General features: G+C 38.8%; 1 protein-coding gene across 15 annotated transcripts in view; it reads left to right on the top strand.

The window, feature by feature from the left end:
• Syne1 (spectrin repeat containing nuclear envelope protein 1) overlaps positions 1 to 24,597 on the top strand; it is a 504,890-nt gene that overhangs the window by 138,111 nt on the left and 342,182 nt on the right. For 12 of the 15 annotated variants that reach the window (XM_085842609.1, XM_085842616.1, XM_085842617.1 and 9 more), the window contains 4 exons: positions 1,888 to 1,935; positions 4,893 to 5,000; positions 9,195 to 9,332; positions 10,483 to 10,647. In XM_085842609.1, coding sequence (XP_085698735.1) covers positions 1,888 to 1,935; positions 4,893 to 5,000; positions 9,195 to 9,332; positions 10,483 to 10,647 — 459 coding nt within the window. The remainder of the gene's footprint in view (positions 1 to 1,887; positions 1,936 to 4,892; positions 5,001 to 9,194; positions 9,333 to 10,482; positions 10,648 to 24,597) is intronic. The other 3 variants (XM_085842613.1, XM_085842612.1, XM_085842621.1) reach the window with 1 other exon arrangement.

Below are 24,597 nucleotides of genomic sequence, written 5' to 3'. Positions count from 1 at the left end.
AAATAAATAAACAAATAAATAAATAAATAAATAGCATATATTATATATAAATATTATATTATATATATTATATATGTATGTGACTATGTATATATATGGGTATGTTTGTGCATATGTTTACATTTTACCTACTTCATGGCATTCCATGGGCTAGAGACATCTGATGATCAAAAGATAATGCCTCTGACCAAGAGTGTAAGGCAAAAATTCTTAAAGAGCAGAAATACATACACACATATACATGTACAACACACATATACACACACATACATGTACAACACACACATACACACATATACATGTACAACACACACATACACACATATACATGTACAACACACACATACACACATATACATGTTCAACACACACATACACATATACATGTACAACACACACATACACACATATACATGTACAACACACACATACACACATACATGTACAACATGTACACAGGTCATATACACATAGAAAATATACTCAAAGTACACACAGGCACAGAAAACACACAGAGAGAACACACACAGTGGATACACACTTTTTTAATATGCTTCACTAATGAGACCTCAATATTAAGAGATTAGCAATAATGTAACAATACATTTTGACTATTTAAAAATATTTTCTTCATTGGTTTTATAATAGGAAGACTTGGATGACATCCTCCAGGTCATCTTTAAATTAATTTTAGGAAAATGTTTTTATAAATGTTTTAGAAAATGCTTTATAAACTTTGTCCTTTGCTTTGGGATTTTATATGTAGAAGATAAGCCAAGAAAGCTGGATATTTTAATAATAAAATATGTTTTAGAGCTTGTATTTGTCAATGATGGTGTGAATGAATTTTGCAGATTTTTACTGATGTCTGTAGTAGAGTAACACGTGCAGGCCCTTCAGAGCCTTTGGTACAAAGTTACTTGGGTCTTAGTAAATTTCTTAGTCTGTTTTTAAATAATGCCAGATCATTTTTGTACATTTGATTTTTCTATCCCCTCTATGATGCTAATTAAATGAAATATGTTATAAATGTATTTAAAATATGAATTTTTTGGTCCAGCGGGTTGGCACAGTGGTAAAGAGGTCTGCCAAGCCTGATGATCTAAGCTGAAATCCCTGGACCCACAGGGTAGGAGAAACCTGACTCCTGCAAATTGCCCTCTGACCTCCATACCTGCCATGGAAGTATGCACTCCCCTGCCAATCCTTACATATGCACTAAGTAGGTAAAATGTAAATATATGCATATTTATATACACACATGCTCACACACATGGTATAATATGTAACATTAATATATAAATATAATTCATTTACATATACATTTTCTGACTGGAAGTATTCATTTACCATGACATTCTTTGGCCAATAACACCAACAAAGAAACTTTTGCATATAAGATATTCCTTGGGCAATTTGTACTCAGTCATAAATGAATAAAAGAGGCCAATTGACTCAGTCAACTGCCTAATAAACTTCCAGTCATTTTTTTTCCACTCAGAATATTACTGACTCCCCTCAGAAGGTAAGCACAGTCTTATCCATGGTCCCAACAGAGCGAAGCATATCCTGACTGTGTATTTACAGAAGAAATGCAAGTCTATACAATTTTTTTCTTACATATTCCACCTACAGTATTTGAAGTTATTTTAAAGCAACTTTACAAATTATATGCATCGCCACACATGCATATTTCAAGCTAAATAAAACATCACTGGCCAGCTAATTTCAGTGGCTTGGTGGAAGCTATACAAACATTATATGTGATTTTATCCCTTAAATTATTGTCTACCAATGGAACAGATAGCTGACCAATGATTTTCATCTTTTCTTACATGATGTTGTTCTTGATTTATATTATGTGTCTATATATTTTCATATTGTTAGGAAATATTTCCAGTTTACTCATCTTTTGCAAATTATATACAATCTAAGGTAAGATTTGAGGAGTCTTAAATACTCTTCGCTCCTTAGCTTCTGCATCATTCCTCTGTGTGTATTTTTTTCATGCACACATTCCTTTTAACATCTCCATCATGTCAACTCCTTTACTGTCTAACACAACAAATAATATTGTCTGTGCAACTAAACATTAGTGCCAACCTCAGCCCACTAACTCTTAATTACAACATGGTATCAAATGCCAGACTTCATAGCACTACTACAGAGAGATGTTTAATGGTTATGTTGGGTTTTGGCAATATGATGTAGACAAGTAGAAGTCAAGTGAGATGACTATTTCAATATCTTAAGCTATTAGGCAGAAAACCATTGAGAAAGGGAAAGATCCAGTGTGTCCTCCGTCTGCATTTCCTCATATGACTTTGCATCAATATTGGGTCATGGGGCTCAGCAAAGTCCATATATGAAGTAAGCGCTTAGAAGTATTTGCAGAATAAATATTTTAATTCTTGCTCCTGTGCAAGTTGTAAGGTGCTTAGCCTACCTTTTAACTTTCCATATTTCTTTATATAACTCCTAGGTCCTGGACTTCTACCAACACACATTAGAAAGCTATAAGTAATTAATTTTGTGTCAAGTATTAAATTATCTTGAATGCATGATCCACGCAACATAACTTTTTGCCTATGTGAACATGTATGACACAAAAATATTAGTGTGCCTTTGTGTTTAAAAGATAGAGGGAGAGAGATTTGAAGGGAATTCTCACAGTTTAGCTGCTTCAAATTATGTGTTGGGCATGAAGTAGTACCCTCTGTAGGCAAACAGACCTTCCTGTCCTTTAATTGCATGCAAAAATGACCATTTGAAGAAGAGCCACTCAGCCAATAGTTTCTGAGACTCCTGGTATTTTATTGAGCTTCATTTCCTTCCTACAAAGAGAGATGTTTGAATGTAAACATATCTGCATCTCTCTTTTCAGGTGGTTTGTCTCTTCCCTACTACCATCAGGGGGCTGCCGGAGAGCCTCTATTGCAGTCATATCTGAGCACAGTCCTCAGATGATTCGTGGCGTAATTTCAGTTAGTAACCAGCAGCTGCTCTCAGGCCCAGTTTCCAGTGTGTGTCAAAAACAGAGGCTGACAAGATAGCTACTAGAGGAGGCTATCAGTAACATTCACAGTTCACTGTGACAGAAGTCAGGGAAGATGACTGTGACAAAGGCCAGAGAAGATGAGTGGCCACACTGACCTCTCCTTCCCAGGAGACAGATGAGGGGCATTTCCCCTGTGAGGCCACAACTGTACAGTCATCACTAGTTCATTTGTGAGCATGAAAGCTACCCAAGAAGAAAAGGTGATCTTTGATTACACTCACCTGCTCTTCCAAAGAACATCATCGATGAGAAATAAAGCTTTGCAGTCTGGCCCCTGTTTCAGGCTTTTCATAATAAATATACTACTGAATAATCATTATTCCATACTCATCTGTTGAAAGATACTGAGTTCCAAGCATCATATTAGCTGCTGGAGATAGAAAACAATGTCAGACATTGAGCTGGATGGATATAGAGGTTTGTAGAGGAGAGTCCTCTATGTGGCTCTGCAGGTTGCTAACCAGCAGCCTCAGGCTCACTGGAACATTTGTTTATGATAAAAATTCTTGGACCTTTCCCACATCTATTGAGGCAGGAAGTGTGTGTTGAGTGTTGATCCAGTGGGTGTCTGCTCATCATCCTGGTTGTCCTGATCCCTCCAGATGAGTGTCAGACCTTTTACATCCCTCCAGATCAGTGTCAGACCTTTTACATGTCAAGATGAACCAACACAGGCAACTCCTAGTTCAGACTTGTATGTCAGGAAAAACATGCCAGAGAAGATCTCAGAAAAGAGGGGAATACGTGTTCGATTAAAAAAAAAAAAACCTCATCTACAAGACATAATGATGAACCAAGTCATGGATCTTACAAATGTTGTGTGTCTATCCCTATCCTTTGTGTGTAGCAATAGGTGACCTCAATTATTGCCCAAACCACAGAAAGGATGTATGATAGATCAGTCAAGCCAGGGAGATGCTGTAGTTGAAAGCCATGTACATGTTAACAGAAAAAAATCCTGTAAAGTCTGTTTCTATTTACCTTGACATTCATATAAAAAATGAAATCCCAGGAAAAATTACAATTTTCACTTCAGGGCTACTAGGATGTCCCTGCTTTTTATTTTTGGATGTGAGTGGGTAAATGAAAACTGGAATTTGATTCTGAAGATGAATTGATAATGCTATAGTAGGAATCATGCAGCAAGGAAAACAGTACTGAACAGTCTAGGTGTGTTTTCTATGTATCTAGTAAATGTAGTAATAGCATACTTAAAATAGCAATATGAATGATTTGTCTAAAGCTACCATGACAACAGACAACCATTAACAACCAAAATTTACCCCAGCCACAGCAGTCCCTTGGATTATCAACTCCCATAATTTGGCATTTTTAAAGAATTGTTTATTTATTTTATGTACACTGTAGTTGTCTTCAGACACACCCAAGAGAGCATCAGATCCAATTTCAGATGGTTGTGAGCCACCATGTGGTTGCTGGGAATTGAACTCAGGACCTCTGGAAGAGCAGTCAGTGCTCTTAACTACTGAGCCATCTCTCCAGCCCAACACTCAAGTTTTGGGAAGCAACCCTCAGGCTTCTACTCCCGATATCACTCCTTTTTTTGTATATTTTGGTTGCAGGTTCTGTTTTGGGCATTTTTTTCTTATTAATAAGTTAGCACAGTAACTTAAGCCCAAACTAAATTTTCTTAATGATGAGGGGGAAACAGATGGAAGATAATTTTAGTATTTAAAAAGGTTTTTATCTAGAATCAGTTTTGTTTCTCATACTGAAGAAAGATGGGCAATACCTGGTGTGTACTAAATACTAATTATAATCATGGATTAATTTTACAGTTACTAATAACATTGCATTGCTTCTTGGCTTCCAGAGGGATGACAGACAAATTTTGAAGGAAACAAAAGTTTGGATAGAACAATTTGAGAGAGATTTTACGAGGGCACAGATGACCGAATCAAGTCTGCAGGACAAATATCAGGTAAGTGTGAAAAGAGATTTAGATTTTTCCAACACTTTTCATGGATGAGATGAAGATATGTCATACAATATATGCCTAATCTTCCAAATTATAATAATGAGACAAATCTTTAGATAAGTAACACACATTATATTAATTTTGAAAAAAGAACAGTGCTATGGTAGAGGGTAATTTTAAATTACACTATGTCCTCAGTACAGAGGCTTGAGGTATTAAATTTTTGACAGCTCAATCTTACCCATAGCACAGAACAAAAACACAGAGTCATTGTTTACAAAGACCGTTCGGGCTTACAGATGTCAGCTGACATAATAATCCTCTAAAATGAGTAGCTGACTTGACACCAAAGAGTACTGCTGAAATAAATGGAATTTAAGAAGGAATTGCAGCAGGTGTATTTGCCAAGGGTTCTCGGAGGGAAGGAGATTCTACTGTGACCTGTCCTGCTTAAGACAGTTGCTCTTGAGCTGAGGTCAGAGAGCTGTGTCCAGTCTCTTTACAAAGCCCCAAGCTGACTTTCTGCTTTCAATTCACACTTCCCAGAAGATCTTGTAACAGCAAGTTTTTCCCATTAAAAAGTTGTGACTTCTTCCCTGCCGAGTTGCTGTTTTCCTCCTGTTTCAAATTCCACTTCATTTTACTCTGCAAGTGAAATATAACACATTTCGAGCAACATCCTCTCACGTACTCCACCCTGTTACATTTCAGTCATCCTCCCCCCCCCCCATTTTTCTACCAAAAAGTTACAGTGTTACAGTGACATGAGCCATCCAACACGGTAGATGATAAAGCACTTAATGATGTGAATGTGGGACGTTATAAACTCGTATAAACATACCTAAATTCAGTTGCCATCTTTGTTATTTTTTTTAACTTGGAAAATCAATAACTTTGTGCCTAGTTTCCATGGATTCTTTTGCTTTGAAATTCAGTATAATTTTCTTATTTCCCCCACCCCCCCGCCCCCCAAAATTTGCAGTGATGCACTTCATTGTAAAACAATTAAACCAGAAAACTGAGTACAAAGTACAGAAACAGGGGTGTGTTTGTTTTGCTTGTTGGTAAGTTTTAGCTGTAGCACAAGCCATTAACGCTAAATTCCAAGAAATCAAGCTCCCTACCGAACAGGCATTATTCTACGAGAGAAGAGTGAACCAGAAAAACAAAACAAAACAAACAAACAAGCAAAAACCCCAACAAAGCATGAGAAGAAAGTGTCCTGTACACATGAGCAGCAGCATCCAGTGAAAACTCTCTTTCCCATCTTTCCCATTACGTAATCTGTATTTTCTTCATTGGACTCAGCAGAGCTAACACAGCTCAAGGTTTTCCACACAGAATTCCGCAGGACAAAATTAAAGATCGCTTGTACATTTTGATGTCTTTAGTATTTCATGAGTTTATGGTCAAATATGAGTTCAACTCCCCCTCAATGTTCTTCAAGGGAATTTGCATGTTTATAAGTGAAATTATTTCCAGAATCTGCTGAGCTCTGTATGGCCTTCCCCCTGCTCTGTAATTTAATTGTACATCTTAATGGCATTTCCGATTCACAACTGGATGTGGAGTCATATTTGAGATGTGCAAATTTACAGTAGATGGTTATTTTCAATTCACATATATGAATAAAATCACTCTGTAGATGTGCTAGTTTATTATAAGAAAAAGAGCAACTTCACAGTGATTATTTTTATGTTTGTATCAAGCCTATGGCTAAGTCTAAATGATGAGTTTTAAATATACTGTGGCATGTTTAAGAATTTCATGGTGTAAAATTAAGTGATTATTATATAAATAATAAGGCCCCAAAGTAAGTCTCGTTACATGTGATTGCTTAAATGTAAATCTAGTTATGTTTAATTCAGCATTAGTTGGCATGTAATATATATGATAACATTATAATATTTAACATGATATATTATAAATAATAACATTTATTGAAAAATCAACTATTTGGTCATATATATATATATATAAACTCATACTTATATTTGACTATGCTTTTCTGACAAACATGAACTGGTTCATAAACGACTCCACTAGGATTAGTCCTTTTCAATGTTTTAAATATACTTTTAAATAACAGTTTTACTCTTTAAAAGTTTTGTGTATCAGACAATATATATTCATCCACCACTAAGCCTCCTAGTGCCCCACACCCCATTGTACCCCATCTTCATGTCCTCTTTTATTTATTGCTGTTATTGACAACCCCTTGACTCCAGTTAGTGCTACCTCTGTGTGTGTGTGATCACAAACTGGAGCAAAAGCAACTCCCAGCTGCCAGCCACAAGAAAGATGACCCTCCCTCTCCTAGGAGCTCTTACTGGTCACTAGCTCTTCAGCTAAGAGTGGGGCTCAGGCGCCTATCTCCCATCCATGCTGGAAGTATGAATGGCTTGATGTTGTGTAGGTAACCATAGCTGCAGCCGGTCAGTAAGTACAACAGCATGCCATGTCCAGACACAAGCACTCCACAGGCTTCTTTTCACATCCACTAGCTATTACGTGCTCCTGCTCTCTTTGATGAAGTTTCCTGGTCCACGGATGGCTGACATAGATGATGAAGATATTCGTGTAGATGACCTCTGCACAGCAGAACATCAGAATTGCTTATACCCTTCACTGTGACTAGTGGTGAATCTCCTCACTTGCCACAGCCCACTGGAAAAAGAAGCTTCTCTGGAAAACTGAGAGCAGCCCAGAACTACAGGCAAAACCAGACTACTTAGAACTCAGTTTGACAGCATGTCCATTTAGCAGAAATAATGCTAGTCTCTCCAGCGAGGATCTATAATCTCCACAGTCATAGGGGTTTGACTACTTTTATATAACAGACACGAGATCCCTCCTGTAGAGTGGACACAATCAGGAAGCACTTAGTTAACCTTCGCAAACACAGCATGCCACTGCCACACCAGTGGGCACAACACTGGGCACAGCAGTGAGCCAGTATTGTAGCATGCAGCACTCACCACTGGATAAGACCGCTGATGTCTTTTCTCTTATCAGCCTTCATAGTACCCATTAGCACTGGGTAAGTTTCTTGATCAGTGTTAGGTCGATTTCTATATTTCCTGTAACCAAAGTTAGTGGTGTCTTCAGCAATAGGGTCTTACCATCTAGTTATGGCAGACAAAACAGTGGGTATTACCTGTATTGTTTTGGATGCCATAACTCATGGGAAGGTAGCTTATGCGTGACCACTTAGACCTTTATTTTGCAACCCATGCCTTCTGAGTACAGCATTGTCTACCTATGCAGGATACTTCTAGTCAAAATTCCTTTTATATGTGTGTGTATAATATAATAAATATAATATAATGTATTATAATTTATGCTATGTATGTTTATATATGTGTATATATGTTTATAAAATATTTCAAACTAGCTGATTTCATAAGACCTCATCATGTATCTTTAGTTTTGGTTAAATCACCCCTTCTTTCTCCTCTCCCCAAAACCTCTATCCTAACGTAGCCCTTTAACCCTGAGTATATTCAATTGGAGAGTACTGTCTCTAATTGAATTGGGGGGTGGGGTGGAAGACCATAGGCTTCCATATAACTTTTGTACATGGCCTTCATTTTAGTCAATTCTTGCTCTAATACTTTATTGTCTTGTGCCCCACCCCCTTCCGTGCTTGATCACCCCCCCCCAATACTCTATATTCATTCTGTCCATGCTATACTAACCCCACCCATTAGGTGTCTGCCTTCAGTGGCTGATTCCCAGTTCCTAGATTCCACATGGACTCCAGGTTAAATACACAAAACCAAGTATCCAAAGGGAAGATCCACATACACAAGAGAATTCCCCGTGTTTGTCTTTCTGGGTCTGGTGAGCTCAGTCAGTATCAATTTCACCTATTTCTGTGCAGACTTCATACTTTCTGGGCATTAGTCCTGTTTTTCTATTTGTCTCTGTCAAATCACTTCTGGAATGCCGTGTGTGTGTGTGTGTGTGTGTGTGTGTGTGTGTGTGTGTGTGTGTATAGAACCAGAGGGATGTGTAGATAGTAGCTAACACCGTCAAGGTCTTAGGCAGGCTTAGTGTCATAGCTGCCGCTGGTAACATTACCAACAACATAGTGGAGTGCTCTCCAAAGGTAAATAACTGTTACCTAGGAGCTATGGTTTCTTTGCTTTTGCTTTTGGGAACTCATTGCTGTACTGTTTCTGTTTCCTCTTTTAGTCATTTAAGCACTTCAGAGTTCAATATGAAATGAAAAGGAAACAGGTGGAGCATATAATACAGCCATTGCAAAGAGATGGCAAACTGACACTCGACCAAGCCTTGGTCAAGCAGTGCTGGGAGAGAGTGTCATCCCGGGTGAGTTAGCTTCATGTGCATTTGTGTGTCTTCACCAAGCTGTGTGTACCATCTTTCATATGGCATCAGTACACAAAATGCTGCCCTCTGGTGAGGCTGCCCTGGACACTTCTGGATATGCTTGCTCTGGCACTTCCTTTCTTGCCTTCCCATGCCAAACAGGACTTCCATGAGCTAGACAGAGCTGGAAGACCTCCTGGCTTCTGTCTCCTTCCAGACTTTACTTTCCAGTTGTTTAGAACAGCTGACTTTTGCCTTAGAGACTTCCTGGAATATCAACATTTCTCATAATCTGTAATCTTATTTTGTGAGCAGCTCAGGACCTTCCTGTGCCAAGAGGCAAGCTCATGCTCTGTCATTGAGGCATCTCTGATTGTCTGATCACTCCTAACAGAGAGGAAATGCTGCTTGATCTAGTTAATATCAACATCCTTCCTCAGATCTTAACCTTAGAAATGTCTAAGCTCTAAACCTCTGCTAACATTAATAGAGATATTTTACTTGAATTTACCATGTTGTTTAATTTGATAATGTCACATTACCTACATACTTTATTGAGAAATAAGGATGGTTTCTAAGCTGGAATTTCTATAGACCAGGAAGTGGTACTTGGGAATCTGAGAAAATGGAAGAAATGGAGAAAAAAATGTTTCTGGACAAAGAGCTCAATTGGTATAAGTTCTTGCCACACAAGCTTAAAGACCTGAGTTCAATCCATGGGACACCTATGAAAAGACAGATACAGGGATGGAAATCCAGAATTCTAGTGAATAAAAGCACTTATTGCATGAGCCTTGATAATCTACATCCAATTCCTAAGAACCATATAAAAAGTTGAATGTGCACATCTGTAATTCTCATAGAACTGCCATTTAAAGACTTGACTGGAGAAGGGTGGCTTGCATGCAGCCCAGGGATATACCTGTCTTTACCCCGTTTTGAGCTGGGATTGATTACAAGCAGATGCCACCAACCCCAGGCTCTTGTGTGGGTCCTGGGAATCAAATCTGGGTCCTTGTGCTTATGTGGTGAGCACTTGCCTCGGAGCTCTTCCCAGACTCTCTTTGAGCCTTTTGTAGATTTTTAAAAGTTCATTTAGAGGAAGTTTAGGAATTGTCTTCTATACCAGAGGCATTCTATTCTGTTTCAGCTCTTCGATTGGCATATACAGCTGGATAAATCTCTCCCTGCACCTCTGGGCACTATAGGTGCTTGGCTATACAGGGCAGAGGTGGCCCTGAGAGAAGAGATCACCATTCAGCAGGTTCATGAGGAAACAGCAAACACAATCCAACGGAAACTTGAGCAACATAAGGTAAAATCATGCTCAGAGACTGTCTGAATTACCTTTCTATTATCCTGGCAAAGCATCATGAATAAGGCGAATTACAAAAGAAAGCATTTAATTTGGTGCTCATTTTTCCAGATGGTTAGCATCCATGCAAAGGGGATTATGGCAACAGGAGACAGGAATGGTGCTGAAGCAGTAGCTGAGAACTTCCATCTGATCCACAGCAGGAAGGAGTGAGGGAGAACTAATGGAGAGGGATGAGCTTTTGAAATTTCAATGTCCAACCAATGTCACACCTCCCCCAATGAGGCCATAATCCTAATCCTTCAAAAACAGTTCCACTAACTAGGGACAAAGTACTCAAATACACGAACCTCTAGGGACCATCTTCATTCAAACCACCACAGAAACTTTTCCAGCATGACAGTCCTGGAGTCTCTGGAGATGTATCCTCACCAGAACCTGCACCAATGTGCTCCTCAAAGCATCCATCCTATGTGGTTCACACACTTCCTCCTTGGAGGTACTCTAATCTGCATCTTCCTAGCCTAAACCCATCCTGACAATTTCAGTACATTAATTTCCTAAGATATTTCCCAATAATTCTAGGGCAGATTTTTGTATCTGCATCCATCTTTATTCCTGATGCTATCGGTTCTGTTTTTATAAAAAAAAATAAGCTTACAGACCGTATGAATTCATATAATTCATGTGACCATCGGCTCCATACTTCACATGCATATTCTTTCTCAAAGGATGATAAACAAAAGCTTCCAGTCCTGGTGCTGTGGTTGTACATGAGGAGTAGAGGCTCGAGATACAGTTAAGGACTTCAATGACCTACAAGTCATGTGTGTGGTTAATGTATGACTGTTGTCAAATATTTTGTAATGATACAGGCTTAACTCATTAAACATGCTATTTTTCGATTGACAAACATTAAGATTTTAGTGCTTTGGTTTTAGCATATAAATGGAAACTAGCTAATACATAGAGATTTCTATATGTTGTCAAGATATATATTTTCTGCCAAATGCTTGATGTGTTTTTAGTTACCTGAAGGTAATACTTTTATCTGTTTAAAAAAAAAAACAAATTCATGGTACATTGTTTTCATGCCTCTGAGACACTGGTTTTGGAATTCTGATGCATAGATAAATTCCATGTCATTTGAAGTCAGTAGACACAGTCCAAGGCTAGCCCATCAAGCCCTCTGATATTGCCATGTTGCACAGCCAGTCACAAATGTCACCATTACTTGCCTCCATTTACACTTATATTTCCCTGAGATATGTTTAGCACCTGTAGCATTTCAAGTTTTTAAATTTTCTGAAGGTTTACTTAATTGATGTGATGATTGTGTGTATGTGCAGGTCTTATTGTCATGTAGCAAACTGAAACAGTTAGCACAGCTTAGTGTATCCATCGCCTTACAAACTTCTTTGAGACTATTTTCTATCACTTTTAACAATTATGAGTATTCATTATTGAAAGTGTGTCACAGTGCTGAGATGGAGACACCTGAGCTTGTCCCTTCTTTGCCCTTTTAATACAACCTTCCTGTCCCTATCTATTCTCTGCTGCTGGCCCTGATCATATTTGGTAACCAGCATGCTCCTGTGACTTTAACATTTTAGATTTCATAAATCATTGAGTTATATCATATTGATCTGTCAGATATTCAGATTCAATTTGTCTGAAATATTTTTTTCTTTCACTTTCAATCTATGTTTTTTTAAAAAAAATATTCTTTGTGTTTTGGGGATAATAATTACATCATTTCCTGCTTTCCTTTCCTCCCTCCAAACCTTCCCATGTATATTTCCCTTGCTCTCTTTCAAATTCATGCCCCTTTTCTTTAGATGTTATTTTATGTGTGTGCATATGTTCCTAAATACATTGACAGAGCTTGCTCAGTTCTTATAATGCTAATTGTATGTGTATGTTTTCAGAGCTGACCATCTTGCACTGCATAACTATTTGGCATGCTACTTCTCTGGAGCTCAGCAGCCCTTGATCTTTGTCTAGAGTTCAGGTCTTGTAAGTTTTTCCTCTTCTGCATTAAGACTGCTTTACATTTTGCTTTGCCTATCTGCATGCCTATTGTTGTTACCCTTGTTCAGCTCATGTTTAGGCAGTCATGTTGGTGAGACTTCATGGATATGGCTTCTCTGACATTTCTAGGAGACACAATCTCTCAGCAAATTTCTGGTTCTTTTGGATCTTAAAAAAAATCTCTGTGTTCTTCTCTTTTTAATGATTCCTAAACTGAAGATGTGGGAGTTGTGTTCTAGCCATATCAGCTAGGTCTAGAATCCTCAAGTCTGCATTTTGATTGGTTGTGGCTTTCTCTAGTGGTCTCCATTTGCTGCAAAGAGAGGTTTCCTTAATGAGCTCAGAAAGCTACTCTTATCTGCGGTACAAGGATAAATATTTTAGAATGTATTTAGGGAATATGTTGACTTAGTAAAGTGGTGGTTGTTGGTCCTCTTTTAAGTCCTTTGACTTCACTTGCCCCAGGTAGTTAGCTAAATTTCCAGTGCCAGGTCAAGTATCCCTTTTATTCAATGGTGCCTTAACAATTACAGAGTTGTAGGTTACCACCAAGGTGTATGTGCCACTACTGTACCGTTACGGGGACAGTGATGTGCTAGTCATTGTTATGGTTCAAAGACATCATTCTGGGTAGGGCTGTTGACTCTCTTCCTTGGAAGTTTACATGGTGGCATCTGGTCCCATCAAAGCTATTCCTCAGGGAGGAGGTATTCAAGTCAGTTATAGCTCAGGAAACTCTGGACCCTGTGTCTGTAGTGCATAGTGTCCTCAACATTAGGGACTTATCTTCTACCAGCGAGGACAACTAGGGCAATACCAGTAGAATGCGATATTTTCAGAGTCTTTTGGATAACTCTGACAAAGGGACTCAAAAGAGGCCTTCTCGTGTCTGGTGCTGGAACTTTGTTAGATATTCTATGGCTCTTTTGGGAAGCATTGTTACCGAATATTCATTCTATGTATTTCTTTGACAGTGTGGAGATAGATATTTATTTATTTATCTATTTATCTATTTATCTATTTATCTATTTATCTATTTATTTATTTATTTATTTTCTTCATTTACATTTTAAATGCTATCCCAAAAGTCCCCCATACCCTTGGCCCCCCTCCCCTACCCACCCACTTCCACTTCTTGGCCCTGGCGTTCCCCTGTACTGAGGCATATAAAGTTTGCAAGACCAAGGGGCCTCTCTTCCCAATAATGGTCGACTGGGCCATCTTCTGCTACATATGCATCGAGAGTCAAGAGCTCTGGGGTACTGGTTAGTTCATACTGTTGTTCTACCTATAGGGTTGCAGATCCCTTTAGCTCCTTAGGTACTTTCTCTAGCTCCTCCATTGGGGGCCCTGTATTCCATCCAATAGCTGACTGTGAGCATCAACTTCTGTGTTTGCCAGGTACTGGCATACCCTCACAAGAGACAGCTATATCAGGGTCCTTTCAGCAAAGTCTTGCTGGCATATGCAATGGTGTCAGCGTTTGGAGGCTGATTATGGGATGGATCCCCGGGTGTGGCAGTCTCTAGATGGTCCATCATTTCGTCTCAGCTCCAAACTTTGTCTCTGTAACTCCTTCCATGGGTGTTTTGTTCCCAATTCTAAGAAGGGGCAAAGTGTCCACACTTTCGTCTTTGTTCTTCTTGAATTTCATGTGTTTTGCAAATTGTACCTTGTATCTTGGGTATCCTAAGTTTTGGGCTAATATCCACTTATCAGTGAATACATATTGTGTGAGTTCTTTTGTGAATGGGTTATCCCACTCAGGATGATACCTTCCAGGTCCATCCATTTGCCTAGGAATTTCATAAATTCATCCTTTTTAATAGCTGAGTAGTACTCCATTGTGTAAATGTACAACATTTTCTGTATCCATTACTCTGTTGAGGGGCATCTGGGTTCTTTCCAGTTTCTGGCTATTATAAATAAGACTGCTATGAACATAATGGAGCATGTGTCCTTCTTACCAGATGGAACATCTTCTGGATGTATGCCCAGGAGAGGTATTGCTGGATCCTCCGGTAGTACTATGTCCAATTTTCTGAGGAACTGCCAGACTGATTTCCAGAGTGGTTGTATAAGCTTGCAATCCCACCAACAATGGAGGAGTGTTCCTCTTTCTCCACATCCTTGCCAGCATCTTCTGTCACCTGAATTTTTGATCTTAGCCATTCTGACTGGTGTGAGGTAGAATCTCAGGGTTGCTTTGATTTTCATTTCCCTGATGATTAAGGATGCTGAACATTTTTTTCAGGTGCTTCTCAGCCATTCAGTATTCCTCAGGTGAGAATTCTTTGTTTAGCTCTGAGCCCCATTTTTTAATGGGGTTATTTGATTTTCTGGAGTCCAACTTCATGAGTTCTTTATATATATTGGATATTAGTCCCCTATCTGATTTAGGATAGGTAAAGATCCTTTCCCAATCTGTTGGTGGCCTTTTTGTCTTATTGACGGTGTCTTTTGCCTTAGATTTGCAGTTTTATGAGGTCCCATTTGTGGATTCTCGATCTAAGCACAAGCCATTGCTGTTCTATTCAGGAATTTTTCCCCTGTACCCATATCTTCTTCGAGGCTTTTCCCCACTTTCTCCTCTATAAGTTTCAGTGTCTCTGGTTTTATGTGGAGTTGATCCACTTAGATTTGACCTTAGTACAAGGAGATAAGAATGGATCAATTTGCATTCTTCTACATGATACCTGCCAGTTGTGGCAGCACCATTTGTGAAAATGCTTTCTTTTTTCCTCTAGATGGTTTTAGCTCCCTTGTCAAAGATCAAGTGACCATAGGTGTGTCTGTTCATTTCTGGGTCTTCAATTCTATTCCATTGGTCTACTTGTATGTCACTATACCAGTACCATGCAGTTTTTATCACAATTGCTCTGTAGTGTAGCTTTAGGTCAGACATGGTGATTCCACCAGAGGTTCTTTTATCCTTGAGAAGAATTTTGCTATCCTAGGTTTTTTTGTTATTCCAGATGAATTTGCAAATTGCCCTTTCTAATTCGTTGAAGAATTGAGGTGGAATTTTGATGGGGATTGCACTGAATCTGTAGATAGCTTTCAGCAGGATAGCCATTTTGACTATATTAATCCTGCCAATCCATGAGCATGGGAGATCTTTCCATCTTCTGAGATCTTCTTCAATTTCTTTCTTTAGAGACTTGAAGTTCTTACCATAGAGATTTTTCACTTCCTTAAAGTCAAACCAAGGTATTTTATATTATTTGTAACTATAGTGAAGGGTGTTGTTTCCCTAATTTCTCTCTCAGTCCATTTATCCTTTGTGTAGAGAAAGGCCATTGATTTATTTGAGTTAATTTTATATCCAGCTACTTCATTGAAGCTGTTTATCAGCTTTAGGAGTTCTCTGGTGGAATTTTTGGAGTCACTTATATATACAATCATATCATCTGCGAATAGTGATATTTTGACTTCTTCCTTTCCAATTTGTATCCCCTTGATCTCCTAGTGTTGTCGAATTACTCTGGCTAGAACTTCAAGTATAATGTTGAATAGGTAGGGAGAAAGTGGGCATCCTTGTCTAGTGCCTGATTTTAGTGGGATTGCTTTGATTTTCTCTCCATTTAGTTTGATGTTGGCTACTGGTTTGCTGTAGATTGCTTTTATTATGTTTAGGTATGGGCCTTGAATTCCTGATCTTTCCAAGACTTTTATCATGAAGATGTTGGATTTTGTCAAATGCTTTCTCAACATCTAACAAGAAGATCATGTGTTTTTTTCTTTGAGTTTGTTTATATAGTGGATTACGTTGATGGATTTCTGTGCATTAAGCTTTCTCTGCATCCGTGGAATGAAGCCTACTGGGTCATGATGTATGATCATTTTGATGTATTCTTGGATTTGGTTTGTGAGGATTTTATTGAGTATTTTTTGCATAGATATTCATAAGGGAAATTGGTCTCAAGTTCTCTTTCTCTGTTGAATCTTTGTGTGATTTAGGTATCAGAGTAATTGTGGCTTCATAGAATGAATTGGGTAGGGTACCTTCTGTTTCAATTTTGTGGAATAGTTTGAGAAGAGTTGGAATTAGGTCTTCTTTGAAGGTCTGATAGAACTCTGCACTAAACCCATCTGGTCCTGGGATTTTTTTGGTTGGGAGACTATTGATGACTTCTTCTTTCTTTAGGGGAGACGGGACTGTTTAGATCTTTAATCTGATCCTGATTTAACTTTGGTACCTGGTATCTGTCTAGGAAGTTGTCCATTTCATCCAGGTTCTATAGCCTTTTGTAGTAGGATCTGATGATGTTTTAGATTTCCTCAGTTTCTGTTGTTATGTCTCCTTTTTCATTTTAGATTTTGTTAATTAGAATACTGTCACTGTGCCCTCTAGTTAGTCTGGCTAAGGGTTTATCTATCTTGTTGATTTTCTCAAAGAACCAGCTCCTGGTTTGGTTGATTCTTTGAATAGTTCTTTTTGTTTCCACTTGGTTGATTTAAGCCCTGATTTTGATTATTTCCTGCCATCTACTACTGTTGGGTAAATTTGCTTCCTTTAGTTCTAGAGCTTCTAGGTGTGCTGTCAGTCTGCTAGTGTATGCTCTCTCTAGTTTCTTTTTGGAGGCACTCAGGGCTATGAGATTTCCTCTTAGGACTGTGCTCATTGTGTCCCATTAGTTTGGTATGTTGTGGCTTCATTTTCATTAAACTCTAAAAAGTTTTTAATTCTTTCTTTATTTCATCCTTGACCAAGGAGTGTTGTTCAATTTCCATGTGAATGTTGGCTTTCTATTATTTACATTGTTATTGAAGATCAGCTTTAGTCCATGGTGATCAGATAGGATGCATGGGATAATTTCAATATTTTTGTATCTGTTGAGTTCTGTTTTGTGACCAATTATATGTGTACCATGTGGCGCTGAGAAGAAGGTATATCTTTTGTTTTAGGATAAAATGTTCTGTAGATAGATATTAAATCCATTTGTTTCATAACTTCAGTTAGTATCCACGTGTCTCTGTTTAGTTTCTGTTTCCACAATCTGTCCATTGGTGAGAGTGGGGTGTTGAAGTCTCCCATCATTATTGTGTGAGGTGCAGTGTGTACTTTGAGCTTAACTAAAGTTTCTTTAATGAATATGGCTGCCCTTGTATTTGGAGCATAGATATTCAGAATTGAGAGTTCATCTTGGTAGATTTTACCTTTGATGTGTATGAAGTACCCCTCCTTGTCTTTTTTTGATAACTTTGGGTTGGAAGTCAATTTTATTAGATATAAGAACGGCTACTCCAGCTTATTTCTTCAGACCACTTGCTTGGAAAACTGTTTTCCAGCCTTTTCCTCTGAGGTAGTGTCTTAGTTAGGGTTTTACTGCTGTGAACAGACACCATGACCAAGGCAAGTCTTATGAAAACAACATTTAATTGGGGCTGGCTTACAGGTTCAGAGGTTCAGTCCATCATCATCAAGGTGGGAGCATGGCAGTATCCAGGCAGGCATGGCACAGGAGGAGCTGACAGTTCTACATCTTCATCCAAAGGCTGCTAGTGGAAGACTGACTTCCAGGCAACTAGGGTGAGGATCTTATACACACACCCACATTGACACACCCATTCCAACCATGTCACACCTATTCCAACAAGGCCACACCTTCAGATGGTGCCACTCCCTGGTCCAAGGATATGCAAACCATCACAGGTAGTGTCTGTCCTTTTCCTTGAGGTGGGTTTCCTGTAAGCAATAAAATGTTGGGTCCTGTTTGTGTAGCCAGTCTATTAGTCTATGTCTTTTTATTGGGGAATTGAGTCCATTGATGTTAAGAGAAATTAAAGAAAAGTAATTGTTGCTTCCTGTTATTTTTGTTGTTAAAGTTGGGATTCTGTTCTTGTTTCTGTCTTCTTTTAGGTTTGTTGAGGGATTACTTTCTTGCTTTTTCTAGGGTGTAGTTTCCATCCTCGTGTTGGTGTTTTTATTATCCTTTAAAAGGCTGGATTCGTGGAAAGATATTGTGTGAATTTAATTTTATCATGGTGTACTTCGGTTTTTCCATCTATGGTAATTGAGAGTTTGGGTATGTATAGTAGCCTAGGCTGTCATTTGTGTTCTCTTAGGGTCTGCATAACATCTGTCCAGGATCTTCTGGCTTTCATAGTCTCTGGTGAGAAGTCTGATGTAGTTCTAATAGGCCTGCCTTTATATGTTACTTGACCTTTTTCCCTTACTGCTTTTAATATTTTATCTTTATTTAGTGCATTTTTTCTTCTGATTACTATGTGTCGGGAGGAATTTCTTTTCTTGTCCAGTCTATTTGGAGTTATGTAGGCTTCTTGTATGTTCATGAGCATTTCTTTCTTTAGGTTTGTGAAGTTTTTTTCTATAATTTTGTTGAAGATATTTGCTGGCCCTTTAAGTTGAGAATCTTCATTCTCATCGACTCCTATTATCCATAGGTTTTGTCTTCTCATTGTGTCCTGGATTTCCTGGATGTTTTGAGTTAGAATCTTTTTTCCATTTTGCATTTTCTTTGATTGTTGTGCCCATGTTCTCTATGGAATCTTTTGCACCTGAGTTTCTCTCTTCTATCTCTTGTATTTTGTTGCTGATGCTTGCATCTATGGTTCTAGATTTCTTTCCTAAGGTTCCTATCTCCAGCATTGTCTCACTTTGGGTTTTCTTTATTGTGTCTACTTCCCCTTTTAGGTCTTGTATGGTTTTGTTCAATTCCATCACCTGTTTCGTTGTGTTTTCCTGTATTTCTTTAAGTTATTCTATCTCTTTAGCAGTGTTCTCCTGTATTTCTTTAAGTTAGTTATTAAAGTCCTTCTTGATGTCCTCTACCAGCATCAAGATATATGATTTTAAATCCGAGTCTTGCATTTCGGGTGTGTTGGGGTATCCAGGACTGGCTGAGTTGGGAGTGCTGGGTTCTGATGATGGTGAATGGTCTTAGTTTCTGTTAGTAATATTCTTATGTTTGCCTTTTGCTATCTGGTAATCTCTGGAGTTAGTTGTTATAGTTGTCTCTGGTTGGAGCTTGTTCCTCCTGTGATTCTGTTAGCCTCTGTCAGCAGACCTGGGAGTCTAGCTCTCTCCCGAGTTTCAGTGATCAGAGTACTCTCTGCAGGCAAGCTCTCCTTTTGCAGGGAAGGTGCACAGATATCTGTTGTTTGGACCTGCCTCCTGGCTGAAGATGTAGACCTGAAACAGTGTCTGTCCCAGAAGCTGTGTTGCTTCTGCCTGTCCCAGAAGCTGTGTAGCTTCTGTATTCTGCATACTCACCTATGTAGACTAGTCACTGAGGGACAGGACCCAAGATGGCTCCCACAGGTGTTCTGCGGCCTGATACTTAAATTTTAATTCATAGGTTAAAAATCCAAGTGCCAAGACAGAATCTTTTAAGTGGAGAGTTAAGACTATCTATTTTTAGGACAATGATTGAAAGCTATGTGCTAAATTTCTTTCTCTGTCTTGGAGGTTTGCTGACTAATGAGTTAATTACATTTTATTCTTCTATATTGCGACCCTCATCTCTTTTTTTTTTTTTTTTTGGTGTATATATATTTCATTTTGCCATGTATTGTTCCCTTAAGTATCTTGTGCAATTTTGATATAGTGGTCACAATTTGCTTTATGCATCATAAAAGATCTTTATTTCTATTTTGATTTTGCAGGATAGTTTTGCTGGCTATAATAGTTTTGTTTGGCAGTTATTTGCTTCAAGGTGTGAACTACCCCAATCCAGGTTTTTCTGGCTTTTAAAGTTTCTGCTGAGAGATCTTCTTCATCCTGGCAGATTATAAGTTACTTGGAGTTTTTCTTGCAGTTTTCAAATTTTCTTATAAGTTTCATAGTCATATGATTTTATAATAAAACTTAGATTTTTTTCCCCTGTTTTTTTTCTATCCAGGATCTAAAGGCCTTATATGGGCACATGTTCATCTCTCCTACCTTCACTCCTAGATAGAGGAAATTTTCTGCTATTGTTTCATTGAATATGTTCTCTATATATTTATCTACAGCTTGGTTTTTCTCTTAAATACCACAATTGTAAGCTTGATCTCTTTGTTGTGTCCCCAGTTTTGAATATTGTCACTGTGCTTGCTTATTTTTTTTTAATTTAATTTAATTTTTCTTTTTTACCTATTCTCTTTATATCTGCTCAATGCCCCCTCTCACAATCCTTCCCCCTTCCCCTTCTCCTCTGGATAGGTGGGGGTCCCCTGGGTATCCCCACCCCTCCCTAACACTTCAAGTCTCTTCAAGACTAGGCACTTCCTCTCCCACTGAGGCCAGACAAGGCAGCTCAACTATTAGAATATATCCCACAAATAAGCAACAGCTTTTGGGATAGCCCCTGCTCCAGTTGTTCAGGACCCACATGAAGGTCAAGCAGATACATATAATTGGGGAGGCCTAGGTCCAGTCCATATGTGTTCTTTGGCTGGTGGTTCAGACTCTGAGAGCCTCAAGGGTCCAGGTTAGTTGACTGTGTTGGTCTTCCTATGGAGTTCCTATCCCTTTCAGGATCCTTAATCCTTCCTCCTATTCTTTCATAAGAGTCCCCAAGCCCCATCCACTGTTTGGCTATGGGGTCTGTATCCTTCTGAGTCAGCTGCTGGGTAGAGCCTTTCAGAGGACAATATGTGATTGCTTTTTTCTGTTTTTGTTTTGTTTTCTTTTTTAATTGTTTTGTGTGTGTGTGTGTGTGTGTGTGTGTGTGTGTTTTTGTTTTCATTGTTACCTGAGTTGACAATTCCTCAACTGTGTCCTCATGACTAATATTCTCTCTTTTATCTGTTTTTTTTGTTACTGGTGATGCTCTTCTTAATTGATTAATTGAACTTGGTATGTCTAATATTCCCTTTTATTTTTAAAGAATAGGCGCCCCTTTGTTGAATTTCTTAACCATGATTTTTTAAGTTTGGATTGCTTTTGTGGTCTTTGTTCACTAGACTTCTGTGCTCTTTTCCTGACATTGCTGCCATTTTAACATCTTTGGATTCCATTTTTGTAGAGTTATTAACTTTTGAAGGAATCACGTTGCTCTGCTCTTTCATATTTCTTGTGTTTCTATGTTGCAATTTATACAAATTTATTGTGGAGAATATCTCTATATGAGGGTCTTATCAGTGAGATGCTTCTCCTTGGGGACCCAGTACCTAGTACCACCCAGAGGAAAAATAAATAAATACCATGACAGCAACATCACCAAACTAAACTCAATATGAAAATGCAATTGAAATCAGGCTTGAAAGTGTCGTTCCCCACAAATGTGGGGTTCTGGGTTCCATCTCTGGCCCTCCCTTAACCAAGTGTGAGGAAGGAAAATAGCAAAAGAAATATAGTAAAAATAGATTAAAGGTAAACAGTATACCACTGTCAACACAAAATACAGAATTCTCACCTCAAAGAAGATAAAAGACAGTGTGGCCTGGAGCCATGTTTCTGTGACCGTGGTCTGGGACATCTGTATGTAGGTTACCCAGGTTCTGTGTTCCAGTTTCATGGTATTTATAGTAAGAGAAGAAAGAGAGTTATGAATACAGGCATTTACAAAACACATTGATGAAAATATCAGAGAAGCAAGTTCTGGCAAGATAAGGAAATCTGTCATACAGCCCCAGATGCTATCGAATGACAGTCTCAGCTTTTGGGTTAGTGGAAGCTAGTGACCTCCAAGTTGGTAAAGATGCTTTTTATCTACAAATTACAATGTGTCCTATAAAGAGGTAGCAAAAAAAAATGACCATTCAGAGAGCTAAAAGGGGGTAGAGGCTAGCCCAAGATAAGGTATAATTAAGTCCTGGACTGCATTCCCTACCATCTCCACCCTACTGTGTTTCTCACGAGCCCATCAGTCTTTGTAGACACAGCTTCTCTAGGAGTTTTCATTCATGATAACTCCAGAAAAGAAAATGGTAGCCATAATGGAGGATAAATATGAATGGAGTTAAATATGTATAAAAGTGAAAGTAACAAAAATCTTTGAGACAAGGAAAGGGAAAAGGAGAGGGTTCAAGAAAAGCAGAAGAGTATATGAGGAAAATGAAAAGAATAGGCTACCAACATAGGATTGCAAATAAAGGAAAGTGCAGAAGTAAAGGGGACTAAATGATATAAAATACCAAAAAGAACAAAATGGAAAGAAAGCCTGTTTTTGTTTGTTTTATTTTTTGTTTGTTTGTTTTTGAAGACAGATGATTAAAGAAGCTATTTTCCAGCTCCTCTAATATTGCAACTTGCTATGCTTAAGCAGAGGCGCTGTCAGTCCTAGCTTGAGCCTATTAGTCCATAATGTTTAGGCTGGTTGGACATGTAGCATGACAAGGGTCAGTTGACACCCCCAAACTGTATTTTCTTTAGAGGCTTTATTTCTTTGTGTACTGGGAATTGCTGTTGGCTCGAATGACCTTCATGGCCCATGTCTCCAGGAGTGATCCACTCATTCCACATTCTAGAATGTCCAGAGGCTAAACACGCAAAAGGCAAACATTCAAGCATAAACAAGGCACACGTCTGCAATGAGATGGGTATTTTGTCTATGGGCTTTATGCCTCTCCCTCACTCCATGCTCACCTGCACTCCTCTCTATGAAAGCCTATTTTTGGCATCCCCCACCCAGTCATTGTAACAGGATGTTCCCCCAACCTCCTTCAGCTTGTTTTCAGATCTGAAAGGGTAATTCGGTTTCATCATGTCTCCAGATGTAGGAAGTAGTGACATGGCTTTCCCCGACCCCCCACCCCCACCCCTTGCTGGCCTATACGCAGGTGCACTCACAGTCACACCAAACCCTACAGTGACTTTAAGGCTTGAGGCAATAATGGATTTCTTCTGCATCTAGGACTGGCAAATCTGCCTGGCCTACATTGTGGCTGAGGCTTTGTAGGTTACCCCAACCCACACAGCTGGGGGTGGAGATGAGGGCTGCTTCCTTTGCTGTCTTCCTGTTCCTTTCTGCTTCTTGCTGTCCCACCAAGCCCTTTTCTTCTTTCTTTTTTTTTTCTTTCTTTTCTTTCTTTCTTTCTTTTTTTTTTTGGTTTTTCGAGACAGGGTTTCTCTGTGTAGCCCTGGCTGTCCTGGAACTCACTTTGTAGACCAGGCTGGCCTCGAACTCAGAAATCCGCCTGCCTCTGCCTCCCGAGTGCTGGGATTAAAGGCGTGCGCCACTACGCCCAGGCTTGCCCTATTGTTCTTTCTCAACTTCACTGTTTGGAATACCATGTTGTCCTTAATCTTCTCTTTCAGGGATTCCCACAAAGTTCTCTTCCTCCAGCTCACCTTGGAATTTCTATTTTCAATTTTTTTTTTCTAGCAAACTCCTTACTATTTTCCAAAAATAGCTGCACTAATTTATATTAGTGTCAACATATAGACATCTCCCTTTCCACATCCTCGACAGCACTTACTATGTTTCATGTTTATGATAATAGTACCACAAGCAGTCATCTCTCATTGTAGTTTGGAGTTAGATTTCTGTTATATCACTTGCTATGTTGAGCCTCTTTTTCAGCCATCTATGGCCTATTTCTTTGTCTTCTGTGGTAAGTGTTCAAGTCCTTTGACTATTTTTCATAGTGATACTGTTTTCTACTTTTTTTTTAGGATTGAGTTCCTTGGTACTTTTTTTTATATTAGCCCCTTGTTATAAGTGATGTTGATCATCAACTTGATTGGTTTGAGAAATACCTAGGGTATTAGTAAAGCATACCTTGGGTGTGGTCTATAAAAGCAAGTCAATGAAGTATTAACTAATGGAGAAGACACTCCCTGACTGTGTCAGCTCCTGCCCCTGCCTGCATGCTTGCAAGCCCAGGTAAAAGAGAAAACAAAACATATTCTCCCACCCTTCAATCAACCCTTGCTAACTGACATGCTATGAACTACCTTCTACCATAAGAGATGGGAGCCCCTGAAACTACAAGCTAAAGAAACCTTGTCTCCTTAACTAGTTTATATCA

Source organism: Mus caroli, unplaced genomic scaffold (genome assembly GCF_978045245.1).
Source record: "Mus caroli unplaced genomic scaffold, Mus_caroli_1 scaffold_9, whole genome shotgun sequence".
Lineage (NCBI taxonomy): Eukaryota > Metazoa > Chordata > Mammalia > Rodentia > Muridae > Mus > Mus caroli.
Note: the sequence above shows the minus strand (reverse complement) of the source record. Positions and strands in the feature narration are given on the sequence as shown.